The following is an 18697-nucleotide window of genomic DNA, read 5'->3' on the forward strand; positions in this document are numbered from 1 at the left end:
TTGTATAGTATGTATTATATGGGTATATCAGTTATACGTGTGTGACATGTATAGGTGTATGTGTAATGTGATAGAGTAATCAACATTGTCTATATATGGTATTTCAACAATTAACTCAGTCAATTGTTTGTTTTCATTTGTTAAAATAAAGAAAAACAAAAAACCATTTCTCGAATAAAAGATATATATTACATAACATACATGATTCATGTAATAAACAAAAAAATTAACATTAATTTACAATGGCTAACTCACAATTTAATAAATCTTAATATAGGAACTTTATGCTCCATTCTTTTGAATAATTTGTGCAAATCGTTTGGTAACCAACAACGATACATCTATAAATCGATTTACACAATTTGTTATGCATGTCTCAGTTTTGCTATCCAATTTATTTCCAGGTTTATCCAGACATTTATCCCAACAAAAATCATTGAATTCGTTAATCTATTAAAATAAAAAAATCAGTTAATAAAGTTTCAAAACAACGTGTGAAATTTTTGTATAATCGATAAACTAACCTGAGCTTGAAATTGTGCTTTTTGTTTTTCTATTAACAAAAATTCTTGTAGCTCATTATCACCCCCTTTACTTCCTGATGCTGATCCAACATTATTATTATAACCTTCACTATAAAAATCAGACATTTTTAGTTTATATTTTTAAATATAAATTTATTTCAATATTTGTTAAATATCTTTCGTCAGAAAATTATTATTGTCACTTCTCTTTATACGAGCCGGTAAGAGCTCTGTTTTATCGACTCAGATGAAATAAACACAAAATACAAATTGAAACTTGAATTTGTGTCAATTAAAATTTGTTTGTGTGTGACAGCAATAATCGTATAGTTAGAATATTAACAATTTATTCGGTTCTGGCAATTAATAAGTGTACAAAATATAATTTTGATGGAAATTCTTCGTAACTTAAAAAATTAAAACTAACAAATACAACTTACGGAGTACCCATCACGTCCGTGTTAAAAATTTACAAAAACATTTTTATAAATAAAATAATAATTACAATATCACAGTGTAATAAAAATTATATGGAAGTAGTATCACAATACAATAAAAATGGAAAACTTGAATAAATCAATTGTTCCACGATTAGTAACACGGTAACATAGTTACATTGTTAATAATTTAAAAATAATTAGAAATCCGAATACCTCGACAAATAGTAACAAATAATAACTTCATTTTTTGAAAAGTATAAATGTATAAACAAAAGATTATTGTTTATTAATACGAATGAAAACTGATGTTTCTATTGTGGAGGTTCCTTTATGCTTTTCCTTTGTCGTAATCATAGAGATTATTAATCTCAAAGCTACTCAAACCGCGAATGAAATATATATATACCCACTATGTAACGAGTTTATATATCTATTTGCTCATTTAATACGGAATTTCCTTTTTCCTTTACAGTAATACAGCTAATACAGATGCAAGAGCTAACGTGTTTTTACGTTGCGGAAGTAAATTTTGTACGTTTTATACAATGTATAAAAATTTGTTAAATTATTATTTATTTTTGTAGAACTAGTTAATCGTTTATAGATTTAAAATGACAAAGTAAAAGTTACTACGGACATTTTATGCATAAAAATATAAAAACTGTTCGGAACTACCCCATCTTTCCTTGCTTATTGCGAAATCTCTGGCCTATAATTTCATTGCTATATCTAGATGCTAAAGGAAAAAGTAACCATTAAACTTTGACACTATGATTAAACTAAATTTCACTATATCTAGATCTTGTAGTCAAAAGAATTGAAGTATTTATTATACTTTAGAAAATTATCCTCATATCAAATACTGTAAGGTGAATAATTCCCCCTTAGTGCAACGAAAAAGAAATAAAATCAAATGAGTTCGGTATAATTCAAAAAGGCAAATAATCCGTACTTTTATAGTAAACAACATACGACAGATAAATGACTAGTTTATAAAGTTAGCCTTTATAAAAAAATCAACCACATGTGCTATACAAACTTTTTTGGATTTGATAAAGAAAATTTCAAACTTTTGATTAGGACATTAAGGAGAACGTTTTTTCAAAGTTTCAAAAAAATCCACTTAGTGTGAACTATTATTTGTGGAAGAAAAAATTTGGCTTTTGTGGGTATAAAACTTGTAAATAGTAAAATTACAAGATGAAATAAAATGTTACATGACATTACAATTACTAATTTTACAATGGCAACCGATCAATATATATTTTTCGTAGTTTTAGCAAACTTGATTGTTTTATTTATATTAGATATCAGTGGTTCTAAAATATTACAACATGAACTAAACATCCGTAACCGAATCACACTATGAGTAATACTCGTGAGGCATTTGATCTTAATATCAGGTGCTGGGATAGTTCCTAACTAAGTCAACCATAACTAAAAACCCCCCCCTCTTCCTTTCATTTTCCCTATCCCTTGTTATGACATGTTCTGTACAATGTTTGTATTGTTTAAAAAAGAATGAATAAATTCAATTGAATTGAAGTGAGCGCTTGTAAGAAAATTTTCTGACTTTCTTTGACTCTTAATTGTGATACTTGTATGTAAAAATATATGTAAGTACGAAAACCCATTATAAATTATTAGTTTCCATTTTATCTGTTTTTGTTTAGAATGGGTTATCTGTTTTTGTTAAGAATTAGCTAACGTAGGACTAGATGGTTTAATACACCGGAGCCTCCCAAACTCAGATGGCCCTTTACAATAATATCCCAGAATTTCTAGAAAGTGGTATTTGGTGACATAATATTGCATTTTTCAGACATAAAATTTGAATTAACAGAGCTCAAAAGCCCATTAGGTTAGTATTATTTTCCATTTTATTTTTTAGAATGTTATTATGTTAGAAGACAAAGCAACTATGTTAAAATCACCTCACTTAGTTTTAAAGTGAAAAATTAATGACCATCGTTTAATTGAATACTTACTGTCGCTATTAAGTCCAAGAATTGCCATAAATTCTTAGGATAAATAAGTGTAATAAAATGGCTCAATATTGGGCATATAATTTTTACATATTTTCTATATACTATGTACTAGTGCATGGGATAAAAACCCGTAAATAAATAAATATATTCTTTCCGCTTAAAATATTACAATTAAGAAACAAAAAAGAAATTTTTCTTTCAAGTGCTCTTCTTCACCTTCTCCAAATAAGAACTAAAAAAAAAAATTAAATTTTAAACTATCTTAAAGGGAAAACATTTTATTTTTAGGTGCATTGATGTTTTGGTTTTCAATATAGAACTACACAAAGACCAATTGAAATACTTGCCTGTATATATCAAAAACAATATATTAAAGCGAATTGATCACTATTCAAATTTAAAATCGTTTTTTCAAAATGGTTACCTAAGATCTATTATACACGGTCAAACTAAGTTTATTGATTTACGATCTATAGCTGTTTGTAATGATATTTTGGAAATAATATCAACTTGTAAAGAACTTAACACTTTATTCTTGAGTCAAATTAACTCAGATAAACAAAGTAAGAATTTATAAAAAAAATATTTACTATAATTTACAACTAATTTTTTATATATTTAGATCTTGAAAATTGTTTTAAAAAATTGTCATATTTAAAAAATTTGGAGATACGGAATTGTGATTTAGTTACTGATGATTTAATACAAGTTATCGCAAAAGATTGTCCTAATTTAGTACAACTGAACATTGGTGGATGTAAAAATGTTTCAGACCTAGGTCTGTTAGAATTGTGTGAGAGTTGTAAATATTTAAGAGCCCTTGATATTTCTTATTCAAAGGTATGCCATTTAGTTTCTAAGAAAAACTTTTTGTACAATACATTCCAATTTTTAGGTCACAACAAAGGGAATTAAAATTTTTGTCTATAAATTAGGATTTCAATTAACAGACTTAAGACTTAATAATTGTGATGGTGTTACAGATGAAGCAATTGTTGCAATTTTTGATTTATGTCCAAACCTAGAAATGTTGTTATACAACAATTGTGGTAATGTAAAAGGTTAGTATCTGCAATTCTAATAATTTTAAACTTCAGTCAAAATACATCAATATTTAACCAATTATATATATTGCCGTGTCGGCCCTTGTGTACTATTAATAGCAATAAAACAAATTCAGAGGACGGTTTGGGTACACCTAATTGCGACAATTTGGAAACAATTGATATTTCAATTTTAATAATTGAAAAAATAATATTTGTAATAAAATTTCAAAATCAATTTTACGTTTGTTTTTTCTTTTTTGCTTACACTATTTACACTCGATGAGTGTTATAAGATTATCCTTTGCTACTTGCATTCTACTTAAACCGGTAAAAATCGTGTATGGAACTAGTGTGTTTAAGGTGAAACAGTCACCAATTTAGCGTCAAATAACATCTCACGGAAGAATATGATTAACTACTTCATACTGATGATGACTACATTGTAGTCGTAATACGTATTTATAATATAAAAACTCATCTAGGTATTTTATTTTTATTAATTTTGTCGAGCGATAATTTTTGGTAATCCATGTTAAATGAATACAGAATGTAATTTGCAAAATTCCACTAATTTTATTTATAATATTTACGGCCATCTTCAGACAATTAAGTTCTAAAATCAGGTTCATCTGTATTTATACTAAATTTTAAAAGGTAAAACAACAACAAATTTAACAATTAACACAGCAGGTATAAGGAATTTAATAAACTAATATTACTTAAATTTTTTTTGTAAAAAATAAGTCGTTAAGTAAATTAAAATTAAAGGAAATTTCTTGATATCAGCAGTCTCGGTTTGTTTCCTAGTAATGTATTCTTAGATGTTCAGATTCTATTATATGAATTGATTAGCCAAAGCTGAATCGTTTGATTGTATGGTTTGTGTTCGTCTATTCTATAGACACCAGATTTTTGTTGTTTTTTCAACAAAATATTTCCAAAAGTGACAGTTGGTTTATAAGCCGCTTGAATATCATGATTACATAAGATGTTACGAATAGTGGAATTTTTGCAACTATATTCTGTGTTAATTTATTCTGTTTTAATTTTGAAAATTTGTATCAATTACGTAAAATTCTCACAAATTTTCTTTGATAATTTTACATTCATTATTTTCGGAGTAAAATTGCGATAATTTGATGGGCGGGCAAAAGATAAAGAATGAATTAGGTGATTGTGTGAGCAATATGTACTTGCACATATAGTTTTTTTTATCGGAGACATCTGGTCAAACAGAGGGCAATTTACTTTTTTTAAACTGAACAATATATTTGTTATTGCAGATTCTTGATTCTCCCAGACCTCAATTTTCAGTAAATGATTTTACGATTTTTAGTGCTTATAATTGTAAGAATAGAATATAATTCTTTGTATCTAACATCAGGTACCAAAACACGAAGTGTAGGAAAAAACATTTCAAACAAATGTTGCTTTTCTTTTCAAACAATAAGAATTTGTAAAAAAATAAATAAAAATTTAAAAAAACAAATTTAATCCATATTTGAACATGAAACGTCATCGTAAAAAATACTAAATACCTAAACATTCGCTCTAAAATGAGCCAATGCGTGTTTTAGCGTTTTTTTTGTTTCATTCCGTTCCCGAAATTTAAAGGCGGATAGAAGTGCTAACTAAAATTTAATCATACTTTTTACAGATGATATGATCTCCATAGACAAAAACAATTCCAATCTAAAACAAATTTCATGGACGATTGCATGGTAAATAACATAAGAATAATTGTTAATGAACAGGAATGTACTATTTTTATTAATAATATGTAATTGTAATTTAATGTTGCTAAAAATATAAATAACATACAAATGTTTTACACATTTTTTATCAGAGAATATAACTTTTTATTTATTATGATGAGAGCAACAATTTTCCAGCTTTCCCTATAAACTATTGTTTGTTTTACATATACAATACATATATTATTTATGCCTTCTTTGCTCTTGATAGTTGTGGAGGATTTTGTTTTAATTGTAAAATTATTGAACGCATTCTCGACACATCCTTGCTTGTTTTACTCGCCTTTGGATTAAAATCACATAGTTTAGCAATTCGTTCCCATTCTGTACCTGGTTCAATTTCATCAACTTCAGCAACAAATTGTTTTTCGGCATTTCTACAAAACGAAAATAAATTAATATTGTAGATGCATTTTCAAATAAACTTATACTAATCTAGACTTGCTTTACGGGCGGGAAAATTTCAAAATTACACATTATAATTTTGAAATAATTTGAAGTACTAAAATATATCATTAATTTTGAAAGAATTGATAATTTTGGATAGCAAAAACTGAAAAAAAATTTTGAAAGGAAATATAACTTAACATTTTCATAATCTCGATTTTTTATATGCAAGTAAAAATATAATTTGCAAATGAATATGTAGTGTATATGTCGCAGCCAACTATCTGAATTACCCGTTCAATTAACAGTTTAGCCATTTCACTAAACGGCGCTATTTGACTAGGTGCCTCAACTTATTCAGCTATTCAATCAAATAATTATGCTAATGACTTGAATTAATAACGTTTAATTACTTGCCTATCCTAGTCATGTACTGCCACAGTTTGATTGCGTTTACGCAATAAAAAAGATTTTAACCAATTAGAATTCGTTTATATTGAATAATAATATAGCAGACTCAAAAGTAAATCAAAAATACAATGATGTTTGTCTTACATTTACTTAAATCAGATCACTTTCCAATTTGTTGCGTGCAGAACTGAATTTAGCGGCATACGAGGAAAATCATATAAGTTCTTATCTGTTAAATGTATTCATATTGTTACATAAATATTATTGCATATCGATAGCGCACGAAGGGGAAAATTCTTTGCGATTTTTTAAGGGATTAATAAAAATTCAAAAAACTCTTAAGTAACAAATTAGTCAGGTTATCAACACGACCTTGGAGAGGAGGGGATGTTGTAAATACACTTCGTGTTCGATTGACCTAAAAATCGATATGCGTAATCTCTGTTTCCAGAAATATTTTATCCTAAATTGATCCCTTTTCAAGGTATTTCACCCTAAAGTTTAAAAAAAATCAAATTTTTGCCTTATTAATTCTAAGTGGTACAAACATTGAAATGAGATGAAATTAGGTAAGTATCATCTGAAAGGTGAAAGGAAAAAAATCACCTGACGAGTTTTTGAAGATTATCAAACTTCTCGAAATATTGAATTATATTTATAGAGTAAGAGCCAGCGCCTGCCAGACACACATTAAAGTATAAAAGCTGAAATTTTTTTTGCGTATTCTCACTGGTGTAGGGACCAATCTTTGGGGGCTACAAACCTTGACTAACGGTTCCTTCGGTAGGTAGCAGGTAATCAGGGGCGCAGTACCCGAGCTCGCTCACGTTAAAGTATAAAAGCTGAAATTCACACAGAGTGTTCAAATGACCATTTTAAGTCAATATTGAAAAAGACATATCAATCCATCCAAATAACATTAGATGACATATCGGTCAAATATTCAATAAGTAAATCGTCATAGTTGTATAAGCCATAAACGGTTAGTGATACAAAAAAAATTAGTTTACAAAAAAGTAGGTAATTTAATTATCTACAATAAAAGTTATTACCATTTTTGGTCTAAAGCGCACGGTTATGGAGATATAGCCTAAAACGGTTTTCCTTAAAATGGAGGCACTTTTTGTAAGGATTTTGTGCTTTTACATTCAGTACGTGATACTGAACATATTTAAATAATAAAATAACTCTTGCAGTGAAATAAGTTCATAATCATGGAAGAAAATGTAGATAATTGTGTATTTTTGCATTTGACCTTCTACTACGTCTGGGGGAGTGTTAGCCCCTTCGGATTGATCTGTCTTTTTCAATATTGACATAAAATGGTCATTTGAACACTCTGTGTGAATTTCAGCTTTTATACTTTAACGTGAGAGAGCTCGGGTACTGCGCCCCTGATTACCTGCTACCTACCGAAGGAACCGTTAGTCAAGGTTTGTAGCCCCCAAAGATTGGTCCCTACACCAGTGAGAATACGCAAAAAAAAATTCAGCTTTTATACTTTAATGTGTGTCTGGCAGGCGCTGGCTCTTAGTCCATTAGTTTAATATTCGATATTTTGAGAAGTATTTCAAACTTCAAAAAATAGTCAGGTGATTTTTTTCTTTTATCATTTATATGATACCTATATTTCATCTCATCTTGTATTTCATCTCATCTTATATTTCATCTCATGTCAAAATTTGTACTGCTTACCAGGCAAAATTCAATTTTTTAAATTTTAGGATGCAAATAGTCGGAATCGGCATAAAACCTAACGGAAAAATTTTCCTCCGGAAGTCTATAATTATAATATAATGAAAATATATAAAACTGATAAATATTATCACGCGCGGCGCTAAATTTATTTCCACAGGCAACGAATAGCAACTAAAAAAATGTTCTGACATTGTATACTCTATTAAATATATTTAATGTTTTTTTTACTTACTTGGCTGATTCTCTGAGAGCCGTGAAAAAAATAAAAGAAATTAAAAACAATTTCAAAAACAATCGACACGAATCACAGTGATCATTATATAATTAATTAAAAAAAAAAAAAAAAAAAAAAAAAAAAAACTCTAAATGTACTCAGAAATAACAAATACTTTACCTATTAGCTGCTTTAGTTTTAGCAATTTGTTCCTCGTGATGGCGATACCAATCCTCCAATTCTTTTTTTGCTATTTCTCGCCATTCTTCTTTTTTCTTTTCTTCTTCAGCATCTAAATAAGATTATTAAAAAATTAGAAAATAAGAATAGCCCAGACAACTACAGATAAAATAACACCAATTCTACATTTCCATTCGAAAAGATTCTTTGCAGTTTATGGATAAGATGTACTATTTACGAGATAAATTAACTTCGTTAATTATTGCTTGTAATTTTGAAATTTTTCGATTAATATTAGTCAAATTAAAATTTTTATATATTAATCAAAGTTGTAAAAAATAAAATTTATTATAATTCATGTTTTCTAATTTTCTAATTTTGGATATATTTGTGATCAATCAATACTCTAAGAGTTTTGTATTTCAGAACTTTAAACGTACAAATATCTCCATAAATAATTAAAGTTACAAAAAAAAATTGCGTAGAGGATATTATAAATTACAAATGATAATTAACGAAGGTGTATCTCGTTAATGGTATACCGGATCTAAAAACGGCAAAGGAACTTTTTGCTAGAAATTTGATGTAGAATTGTTAGTATTATTTTGTTTATATCTTTGGAGCACTCTGTATATAAATATTTTACCTTTCTCTTCAAGGCGTTTTTTCTGTTCCTCACGCCATTTTTTTATTTTTTCTGGTTCTTCTTTAACAACTTTGTTCATTGGTGGGGAAGGTGTAGCTAAAAAAACAATGATTGTATCAATCGTAAGACTAAATATTTAAGGTTACGAGTGTAAAAGCTGTATTAAATTTTTGGTGAATACTGGTGATATCAAAATCGTGTTTTCATCTTTACTAAGCATTATTTTTTTTTTAGTTGGTTCAATTATTTCAAAAAGTAGGATAAATGTAATTATCATGATAGTACAAGATTCCGATCCGATCGCTAAGTACTATTTTATACAAGGTTAGAGTTAAGCAAAACGTGTAGACTGCAGTGTAGCCGCCCCCACATCATGACAAGGATATGCGTAATTAATAATTATTATATTATATTATATTATATTCGACGTTTACCGTCATCGGGTTTCTCATATACAGATAGGAGCTTAAAATCCAACTGTTTTTTTATCGGGAATTACCTGGCCATTGGAAAAGGGAGTGATGAAGTTTTTCGAGGTTAAGAAATAAATTGCAACCAATCATACACCTCTCCGTTTCCTAATGCCCAGGTATTTTCGATCAAAAACCACCTAGTTTTATGCCTCAACATGTATTATACATATATAAAAATGTAGCTAATAATAACGTACACGATGGTATAGGATTATAAGCAAATAAAAATAAGCAAATCCCAGGGTTGCGCTGTTTTAAGTTTCAACAATTGATGAATTTTCAACTTACTTATTCTAAAGCTTATAGTGTTTGTAATATTATTAACTTCATTTTTTTGTGTAATATAAGGAAACTCAATGGGAGTCGTCGAATTTAAATAACTATTCATTACGCATAATTCAATCCATCAAGCTTGAATTATGGGATATGGGGCGGCAAACTTAGCACGTATTGTTTAATAACACCTTCCCTTGTATAAAATATTCATTTCATCAGGAAATTTTATCAAAGTAGGTAAACTTAGGTTGAAATCTTATACTATACGTCAAATTACACACTTAAATATTGCGAGTTAAACTAGTGAATGAATAATTAGCAGTGTGTATAACTTTGCTCTAGAGTTTTTATGTTTAAATAAATGGTTTGAAATAAAAAAATTTCATTATCAGAAAAATTTACAAAAGAAAGATTTTTGTAAAAAGCGTTTGACGGAGACAACGAACGTATTCCGTTTACTTCCTCAAGATAAATAAAAAATCTCATTGGATTTAAATTAAATATTGATAATTTTTTGTAATTAAGTAAATAATGGACACTTTACATTTAACAAATAACGAACATGTATATTATTTGAAATCTAATTTTAATTACGATAAACATATAATACTGGTGCAAATAGATTCTCAATGGCCAATATTATAGATAGAACCACTGTTTTTTTTGTACATTGAATTTCCGTTCTTAACAAACTTTTTTTAGTAAAAGAGTTGATTTTTAATTCAGAAAATATTTTCCAATTTTTCAATGGGGAGATTTTAAAAAGTCAAAAATATATATTTATAAACTAAATTCAAAACCAATTCGAAAAATATGCGTCTCCGTGTTTTTCTTGTGAACAAATATTATTTAGATACCGTAACAATTTTTATTTCGAAAACGAGAAAAAACCACGATATTTTTGTGTGTAAAATTTTCATAAATATATTAACAAATTCTTTATTTTGAAAAAAAAACTAAGTCTCTCATTTTTCTTGAAGATTAATAGATTCATCAAAATCATGTGTTGTGAAGCTATTTGCGACAGTATTAACGACCAAATTCAGGCAATTAAATTAGTGATCCTATATATGAAGATTTAACAAGTCAACTTCTAGGCAGACAGTTAAACAAACAAGGAAACATCTTACATAACATAAAAAAAGATTCAAACTATAAAAAATATTTTTTTTTCCTAAACATAAAAATTTACTTTTATATAAAAATAAATATACAGGATGAACCATTTAATTATGGGAAAAATCTTGTTGGGTAACTAAAATATAGAAAAAAATTTTCAAACAGAAGATATTGAATTGAAGAAGAAACATTATTTAAACACCTTGAACTTCAGAATAATCTAAGTTACCTCGAACTGGTTACTAATAATTGATAGTAGAACTTTTTAAACTAGACAATTATTTCGTTTTTGGTTCCATTTTTTTTTTTCCAAATCGAATAGCTTAGGGATTAACAATTTAATTTAAAAACCAAACTGTACATGATTTTTTAAATTCAATTGCTGGTACTCGGAGAGGTGTTTATAAGGAAAAAAGTTTGTTGGAAACATTTTATCGTCCCGGGCTGGTATTATCTTTTACTTAATAAAGAAATTACTGTGTTAAATTTTTGCCGAAGATATATGATTCTCGTAAAAATGTTTCGAAAAATCGATGTTTACTTTTTCATAAAGAGCAACTTTCTAATTTAAAGTGTTCTTCTGTCTCTTTATCAGTAACGAACCAAAAATGGTTTTGAGATTACCATAAAATCAATGTCATATACAAGGTGTAACTTTTTTTTAATTTCAGTTATCTTACAACATTCTTCCCATTATCTATTACAATGGTCCACCGACTAGTAAAAACGTTAAATACAAAAACGAAATTCATGTTAGAGAAGAAAGAAATTAAAATTATTTACTAAGTAAAAGTCTGAGAGAAGATTGGATAGGAATTGAAAATTTATAGAAAACAGTAAAATCATTTTTTTTAACTAAAGAACCTGAAATCAAACCAAATACTTAAATACGTGAAAATTGTTTTACAAGAAAACACACACATTGCCCATTGGTAATAAAATATGATACAATTTATTCAACCCATAATTAACTTACCTCTACCCGCATCATAACCAAAATCGAGCCCATCATTAGTTGAATCTACGATTTCTGAGAAATAAATAAAAACATAAGCTAATAATTATGCATGCTTCCCAAATAAAATAAAAGCAATTTTTAAGAATAATCGAACGGTAAACAAAATTATTCAAAGATACATTATAAGAAGGCATATATTTTTAAACATCGTGCACCACCAAAATTAATGTTACTGAATTGAAACTAAAAGAAAAATCCTTGCCACAGAAAAAACACTCAATAGAGAGTGCAAAATAAAACTTACCAGAGTTAATATTTTGTACAGATTCACTTTCAGGTTGACCCAGATTATCAATCATTTCAAAGCTCCCGCTATGTTCACCTTTCACAGAATCAGATGTTTGCGAGTCATCTGTAGGAAGAGCAACGAAATAACGACATATAACAACACATCAACAGAAAAAAAAACCGAAAAGTTAATTGCAAATGAAAAAAATTACGGCTTAATTAACAATTTTTGCTGAATAAAAAAAGAAAACAAAAGAATTTCATTTTAAATAAACACACATAAAAAACGTGCGCATAAGAAAATGAAACACACATAACATGCCTACTTACAACCCTTTATTTCATGTTCTACATTTTTTTTTAATAAAAATGGATTTACTTTTCCTATAATCGAATCAAAATAATAAGAAAATAGTCCAATTATTTAAACAGAAAATAATAAAATAATATAAAAACGATACGTTGTAACGCCCCTTTAAATGTTGAATACAAAATACAAATTAAATATATACCTTGTGAAGCCGTAGGAATAGTTGTACTTGCTGGTTTTAATTCATCTTCTAAACCTGCAAGTTGGTCTTGTTCTCGAGCTAAAAATTCTGCAGCTGGATCAATGTCATTTTGATCAAAATTATCACCAAACGCGTCCATTGTATTAAGAATAAATTTGACAAGAATGACAAATTATAGTTGACATACACGCTTGCGTCAATTTTATAAACGTCATCATTTGTCTAGAAGAGTGGGAGCACAGACCTGCATCAAAAAAATAGATCAGCCACATGTCCGTGATTATTATTATTAGCTTTTATATAGAGCACAGATTATAGTTTTTAATTTAAAAATATGGAGTGTAATATTCGGTAATACTAATATAGATGAGTGTAATACCAATGCTACACATCAAACTATAAAACTAGATTTTATATCATAAAATTTGGAAATTAAATTTAAACTGGTTGAAAAACGAAGAATTAATAAGCTGCTTTCATATACAACCTCTTTGTTTTGATAATTAAGGGCTTTAAGCGTTCATATTTTGTATATTTCTTAAGATTTTAAAAAAGCAACTTCACTTTTCTGTCCGTGAAGTAAGAATTCTTCACCTGAAGTGATAAAAAAATATCATTATACTATTCAAGTATAGAAATGAAGCTTGATCATAAAGATTGACTTTTTTATATACGACCTACTTGTATAAAAAAAGACAGCAATTATATATAATTGATACCTATTATCATGGGTCGTAAATCTGTGGGACCAACAAAATTATAACCGCAAGAAAAAAAAAAACTTTCAATTAAAATAATGTTGCGAACAACTTTTTTAAGGTTAGTCTAATCTAAGTTAATCTCTAGTATACTGAGTATGGTATGTAAATCAATGATTTTTCGCTTTAATAGTAACTTAAAAAGTTGGTATGCAGGGTTTTGAAACAGCTGGCTTCTAGTTTTAATTGTTTGTAATCTGACTTTAGTATAAGTCTGTGAATGGGAATTTATTATTCACTATTCAGTTTTAGAAAAACAAAACGCATGTACATGACGCGGTTTATTCAATTATGAAATATAACATATTAATCTTAATATTAAAGTTAATTTAACAAAATACAATTTTTAACTAAAGTTTAACTATAATAGCTAACGAACATTCATTACAATTAAATAAAGTATCTCCAGTATTTTCCTCAATTTCCTGCTTGGAAATTTCATAAATTCCCCCACATCTACATTGATAACAATACAAATTTGCATCTGAATCCAATTCCATTTCACCTAAAGTTAAAGTACTATAAATAAGTGATTGATCACATAATTTATTTTGAAAAATTCTAGCATTATATTGTTTTCTTTTTTCACTGTCACTTAAAATTTCCCAAGCACTTTGTATGTTTAAAAAATGTACACTATCAGTGTTTTTGTCTTTATCAGGGTGATAAATTTTTAGTAACTTATGATATGATTTCCTTAAATCATCCAATGTCGAATTTTCATTACAATTTAAAATTTCGTACAAATTATTTTGTTGATTCATAGTGCTAAAAATATTAAAATTACGTTTAATAAAATTTGAGTTAAATAAAAAATAAAAACATTTATTACCTATATTTATTTCTTACTAAGAAAAAAAATTATAATAAGTTAGACATTTAAAAAAGTTATCTTTTAATTATTTTCATTTTAAAAATTATCCAGAAAGGAAACAAAAATAATTTTCGTGTTTACGCTTTTACATTATTTTCATTTCAATACACGTACAGGAAGTTACAAAATATGGTATACCCAAAATATGTGACGAAGTAGTATTATAGAAAAACCGCTGTTTTTAAATTTACCAATGAACAGAAATAACCAATCTTATTTTAAATTAGGAGGAATTCGTCCACCACGAACGAAAAGCAAAACACCAATAGTTATAATGGCAGCAATTTGTGTGTTTTCCATTACGTACGCAATATTTTTGATATTTTTAGCTATATTACATTCTAATAACGCCTCCAAAAACAATACTTATTATTATCCAATGGTAATAGCTACATGGGATTTTGTTAAGTCTACAGAGAAAGGTAACTTTGTTATAAATAAATAGTTATTTTTAAATTTAATTAAATCGATGTTTAAGCATGGGAAAAGGTATATGCTGATAAAAGTTCGGCACTTGATGCTGTTGAAGAGGGTTGTAAAGTTTGTCAAGAATTGCAGTGTGACGGAACCGTGGGATATGGTGGGAGTCCTGATGAAAATGGAGAAACTACTTTGGAAGCTATGATTATGGATGGAGCTACAATGAATGTGGGAGCTGTTGCAAATTTAAGACGTGTTAAAAATGTTATCGGCGTTGCCCGCCATGTTTTGCATTACACACAACATTCTATTTTAGCTGGTGATTTAGCTACAGAATTTGCCATAAAAATGAATTTTAAAGAAGAACCATTATCTACTAATACTTCAACATCTTTGTGGAAAGAATGGAAAGAAAATAAATGCCAACCCAATTTTTGGACGGTAAGTACGTATACTGAATCACGGAATGATTAAAATAATAGGTACTTAAATTGTAATGGCGTTTTTATAATAATTTTTAGAATGTATCACCAGATCCAACGACAAGTTGTGGTCCATATAGTCCGAAACGACTATCAAACTGGTGGCATGTTGATAATGAACAAAATAAACAATTTCATATATTTGGTAGAGGCAACCATGATACTATTGGAATAATTGTAATAGATGGTGATAACAATATTGCTGCTGGGACTTCAACAAATGGTGCAAAATATAAAATTCCTGGGTAATAATATAATAAATATTGTATTAGTAAACTTATTAAAATACAAACCATTTTGCAGACGAGTCGGAGATTCTCCAATTCCTGGAGCAGGAGCATATGCGGATAATGATGTTGGAGCTGCTGCATGTACCGGAGATGGAGATATAATGTTAAGATTTTTACCAAGGTATTGATTTTCTAAATTAGTAATAAAAGCAGTAGTGTAAGAATGCAACGATTGCAAGTTATGTACAGGATGAGTTAGAAGGTATGGATCTAGATCTAGGAGAGTGGATTGTACTAACAAGCTAAATGAAATGTTTTTGGATCTACAATCTACAACTCTCATGTAGATAATTTTTTCTGGAAGGTTTATATGTAAATTACATCCTAATTTAAAAGCGTTCGAAGCCACGCTGAGTCGCTTGTTATTATATATAAAACGAGGGTTATTCTCATTAATGGTATAACATATTGGAATATTTATTATTATTGTAGACTATTAATTTATCTACATAGAATTTAATTTTTTGATTAATATTAGGGAAATTTTATAATAAGCAAAATTTTAGAAAGCAAATTTTACAATAATTTTTATTTATCGTCTGATAATTTTTTCTTTAAGTTTAATATTTACAGCAAATAATGTTCTAAGATACAAAATTGCTGTACCTTACAAACAAATCACAATCGACTAACATTTTTTTAAATTTTTCTATATTATTTTCTTGCATACAATCTACTTCTGAAGTTGGCCCAGTCCACCCAACTCATTCTGTGAAATAAGTACTTGACCAACTAAGTGGAGCATAAGGCATCGACCATCAACAAACGTACGACATCGAACTCTGTTTTTTTCTAGGGCTTAATCAGCTCTTTCCACAATTGCTCATTTGTCCCTGTTTGTTGCTTCGGTTCCAAACGATTCAATTGTCCTCTCTGTTTTTATCTTGCTTGGCAATGTCTTGTTTTCGCTGGAGAATATAACCATGCGAAGTTACTGATCTGTCATTTCAAGGAAACAAAATACTAGGTAGATCATAATCAACTTTACTTTATTGAAGGAAATTCGTTCTTTAAAAGCCAAAGGAGGATTGTTTAAAAATGTGTTTTTTAAGATGCAACAACAACAAAATATCACTGAAACATTAATAAATAAAATTAAACTGTTGGGTTTATTTAATTACAGCTTCTTAGCTGTCGAAGAATTAAGAAGAGGTTCACTGCCAGGTGCTGCTGCGGCTACTGCAATAAATAGAATTGCTGAAAAATATCCCTCATTTGTGGGCGGAATAGTAGTTGTTAACAAAGAAGGTACTTACGGCGCAGCATGCCATGGGCTTAAATCTTTTCCATATACTGTTAGTAATAAATTTTTAGGACAAGCAACTGTTAATACTGTAGATTGTATAAATACTGAACTGTAAAATTTCTTATTGTGATATTTTATAAAATAATATTTTTTCATAAATTTGGTTGTTTCTTCAATATCATAATCAGTTAACGTACGCCAACTAGTAGGCAGAGAAAAATGTGGAAGGTTTTCGACTTTTCGTATTAAAAAAAATTAACTTTTTCATTTCTTGTAGTTTGTTTCGGAAATTTAAAGTCATACGATTTTCGGCTAGATTTTTATGTAAACCAAATTCTGCATTTTTCTCAAAATTTATGAAGTAGTTTTGAAGATGAAGCAGGCAGAATGATCAATTTTTGCAAATTTTCTTTTATATTTTTCAAATTATTCATTTTAAAGTTATAAAAAATATATATTTGGATTCCTCATATGATAAATTCCTCATTGATTAGACACCAAACTCTGCATATGTATCAAAATTTCAGCTTTTTCATCAAGTGAATTCGAAGAAAATAGACTGACAAACTGAGCTCCTTTTTTCAAATTTTTCCTCTTCAAAAACTTGAAAGGACATGAATCTCGTTTCAATAAAAAGAGTCTTTTAAGAACAAATACTAGCTTGACTCGTGAGGAATTCCACTCCCGTGCTACCGGAACCCCGGAATTAAAATATATACGTAATAAATTTTTCAATTTTCTTATTATACTTTGCAGTATATATATCCACTATAAAATTTAACAATGTTCGTTTGAAAATGTCTTAAATCAAGACAAAACATATGTTACAATAGATTTTAATTAAAAAATCTTAAATTTTATGGTAAATAAAAAAATTTTAAAAATATATTACGTGTATATTTTTTAATTATTAAAATGCAATTCCACAAAGTAAAGCTCGACACAATATGTTTAAATTAGTATTAGGAGAACAGGTTTAAAAAATATTTTATATAAAAATAGCTTAATAGTTTTGAAAAACATATCTTCCGGTTTAATGATGTCCTCTGTATTAGGAGAACATAAATAAAAACTAACATGTTTGTCTAATAAACCTATTATTTAAATTTATGATATTTTTTCGTTCAAATTATTTGTCTAGCGTGTTTTTTCCTAAGCGGTACATTTTTAGAGCGTGAGTATATTTTTCGTCAAACCTAGACATAATAAATAGCTTTGAAAATGAGGGGTGAATCATGGAATTTGATAAAGATATAAGGAAGATAAAGTAGGACAGAAAAAAAACTTGATAGAATAATAATATATAAAACATGGAAAATATGACTTTAATGTTGGAATTCTGCAGCTCACAAATTATTTTTCTTTTGATCGCGGAATCCTATAAATAAATTAAATAAATAACAAACTGTATATATACCTATACATGCGAAGTCATAGGAAAAAACTATTTGATTTAACATCTTACAACTTTAATATTATTTAAATAAACAATTGTAAATAATAATTGTATAACATTTTAAACAATTGATAAGGAATGTTCAAAATTTAAGTTGAACAATGAATTTACGTACAATATTATAAGTCCCTTGTAAATTCAATGAAATAAAATGGTGATTTATTATTTTATAGTAAAATATTAGACGCACATTAAACGTCATAATAAAATTCAAATAAAAATTACATAATATTTAATTCATAGGATAAGTTTAACTA

At 27.9% G+C, this 18697-nt stretch overlaps 4 protein-coding genes across 6 annotated transcripts; 2 read left to right on the forward strand and 2 right to left on the reverse strand.

The window, feature by feature from the left end:
• Nucleotides 1-249: 249 nt before the first annotated feature.
• LOC123294109 (mitochondrial import inner membrane translocase subunit Tim8) lies at nt 250-734 on the reverse strand. Its single transcript, XM_044875197.1, has 2 exons — nt 525-734; nt 250-450 (listed from the first exon to the last, which is right to left on the reverse strand). Exons 1-2 carry the CDS (start codon nt 648-650, stop codon nt 283-285), a joined length of 294 nt encoding a protein of 97 aa, XP_044731132.1. The 5' UTR covers nt 651-734; the 3' UTR covers nt 250-282.
• A 58-nt stretch (nt 735-792) lies between these two features.
• LOC123294107 (protein AMN1 homolog) lies at nt 793-5892 on the forward strand. Its single transcript, XM_044875193.1, has 5 exons — nt 793-1126; nt 3241-3515; nt 3575-3792; nt 3848-4013; nt 5656-5892. Exons 1-5 carry the CDS (start codon nt 1083-1085, stop codon nt 5721-5723), a joined length of 771 nt encoding a protein of 256 aa, XP_044731128.1. The 5' UTR covers nt 793-1082; the 3' UTR covers nt 5724-5892.
• Nucleotides 5825-13097, reverse strand: LOC123294108 (clathrin light chain). Of its 3 annotated transcripts, XM_044875194.1 has the most exons (7): nt 12915-13097; nt 12419-12526; nt 12133-12186; nt 9289-9384; nt 8643-8754; nt 8481-8492; nt 5825-6129 (listed from the first exon to the last, which is right to left on the reverse strand). In XM_044875194.1, exons 1-7 carry the CDS (start codon nt 13051-13053, stop codon nt 5940-5942), a joined length of 711 nt encoding a protein of 236 aa, XP_044731129.1. In that variant the 5' UTR covers nt 13054-13097; the 3' UTR covers nt 5825-5939. The 3 variants fall into 3 exon arrangements, with proteins under 3 accessions (XP_044731129.1, XP_044731131.1, XP_044731130.1); XM_044875196.1 differs by lacking the exon at nt 12133-12186; XM_044875195.1 differs by lacking the exon at nt 8481-8492 and having other exon boundaries at nt 5827-6129; nt 12915-13096.
• A 1473-nt stretch (nt 13098-14570) lies between these two features.
• Nucleotides 14571-17143, forward strand: LOC123294106 (N(4)-(Beta-N-acetylglucosaminyl)-L-asparaginase-like). Its single transcript, XM_044875192.1, has 5 exons — nt 14571-14968; nt 15025-15407; nt 15488-15693; nt 15752-15859; nt 16862-17143. Exons 1-5 carry the CDS (start codon nt 14740-14742, stop codon nt 17097-17099), a joined length of 1164 nt encoding a protein of 387 aa, XP_044731127.1. The 5' UTR covers nt 14571-14739; the 3' UTR covers nt 17100-17143.
• Nucleotides 17144-18697: the final 1554 nt, after the last annotated feature.

Source organism: Chrysoperla carnea, chromosome 2 (genome assembly GCF_905475395.1).
Source record: "Chrysoperla carnea chromosome 2, inChrCarn1.1, whole genome shotgun sequence".
In the NCBI taxonomy this organism is placed as follows: Eukaryota; Metazoa; Arthropoda; class Insecta; order Neuroptera; family Chrysopidae; genus Chrysoperla; species Chrysoperla carnea.

Excerpts from the sequence above, each read along its gene's own strand:
- LOC123294109 (XM_044875197.1), bottom strand. The coding sequence starts at position 650 with ATGTCTGATTTTTATAGTGAAGGTTATAATAATAATGTTGGATCAGCA. Across the intron at positions 451-524 it reads AAGCACAATTTCAAGCTCAG|ATTAACGAATTCAATGATTT; the intron begins GTTAGTTTATCG and ends TTATTTTAATAG.
- LOC123294106 (XM_044875192.1), top strand. The coding sequence starts at position 14,740 with ATGAACAGAAATAACCAATCTTATTTTAAATTAGGAGGAATTCGTCCA. Across the intron at positions 14,969-15,024 it reads TGTTAAGTCTACAGAGAAAG|CATGGGAAAAGGTATATGCT; the intron begins GTAACTTTGTTA and ends TCGATGTTTAAG. Across the intron at positions 15,860-16,861 it reads ATGTTAAGATTTTTACCAAG|CTTCTTAGCTGTCGAAGAAT; the intron begins GTATTGATTTTC and ends ATTTAATTACAG.
- LOC123294108 (XM_044875194.1), bottom strand. The coding sequence starts at position 13,053 with ATGGACGCGTTTGGTGATAATTTTGATCAAAATGACATTGATCCAGCT. Across the intron at positions 12,187-12,418 it reads TGTACAAAATATTAACTCTG|AAATCGTAGATTCAACTAAT; the intron begins GTAAGTTTTATT and ends TTTATTTCTCAG. Across the intron at positions 8,755-9,288 it reads AAAACGCCTTGAAGAGAAAG|ATGCTGAAGAAGAAAAGAAA; the intron begins GTAAAATATTTA and ends AATCTTATTTAG.
- LOC123294107 (XM_044875193.1), top strand. The coding sequence starts at position 1,083 with ATGGAAAACTTGAATAAATCAATTGTTCCACGATTAGTAACACG. Across the intron at positions 1,127-3,240 it reads GTTCCACGATTAGTAACACG|GTGCATTGATGTTTTGGTTT; the intron begins GTAACATAGTTA and ends TTTTATTTTTAG. Across the intron at positions 3,793-3,847 it reads TTGATATTTCTTATTCAAAG|GTCACAACAAAGGGAATTAA; the intron begins GTATGCCATTTA and ends TCCAATTTTTAG.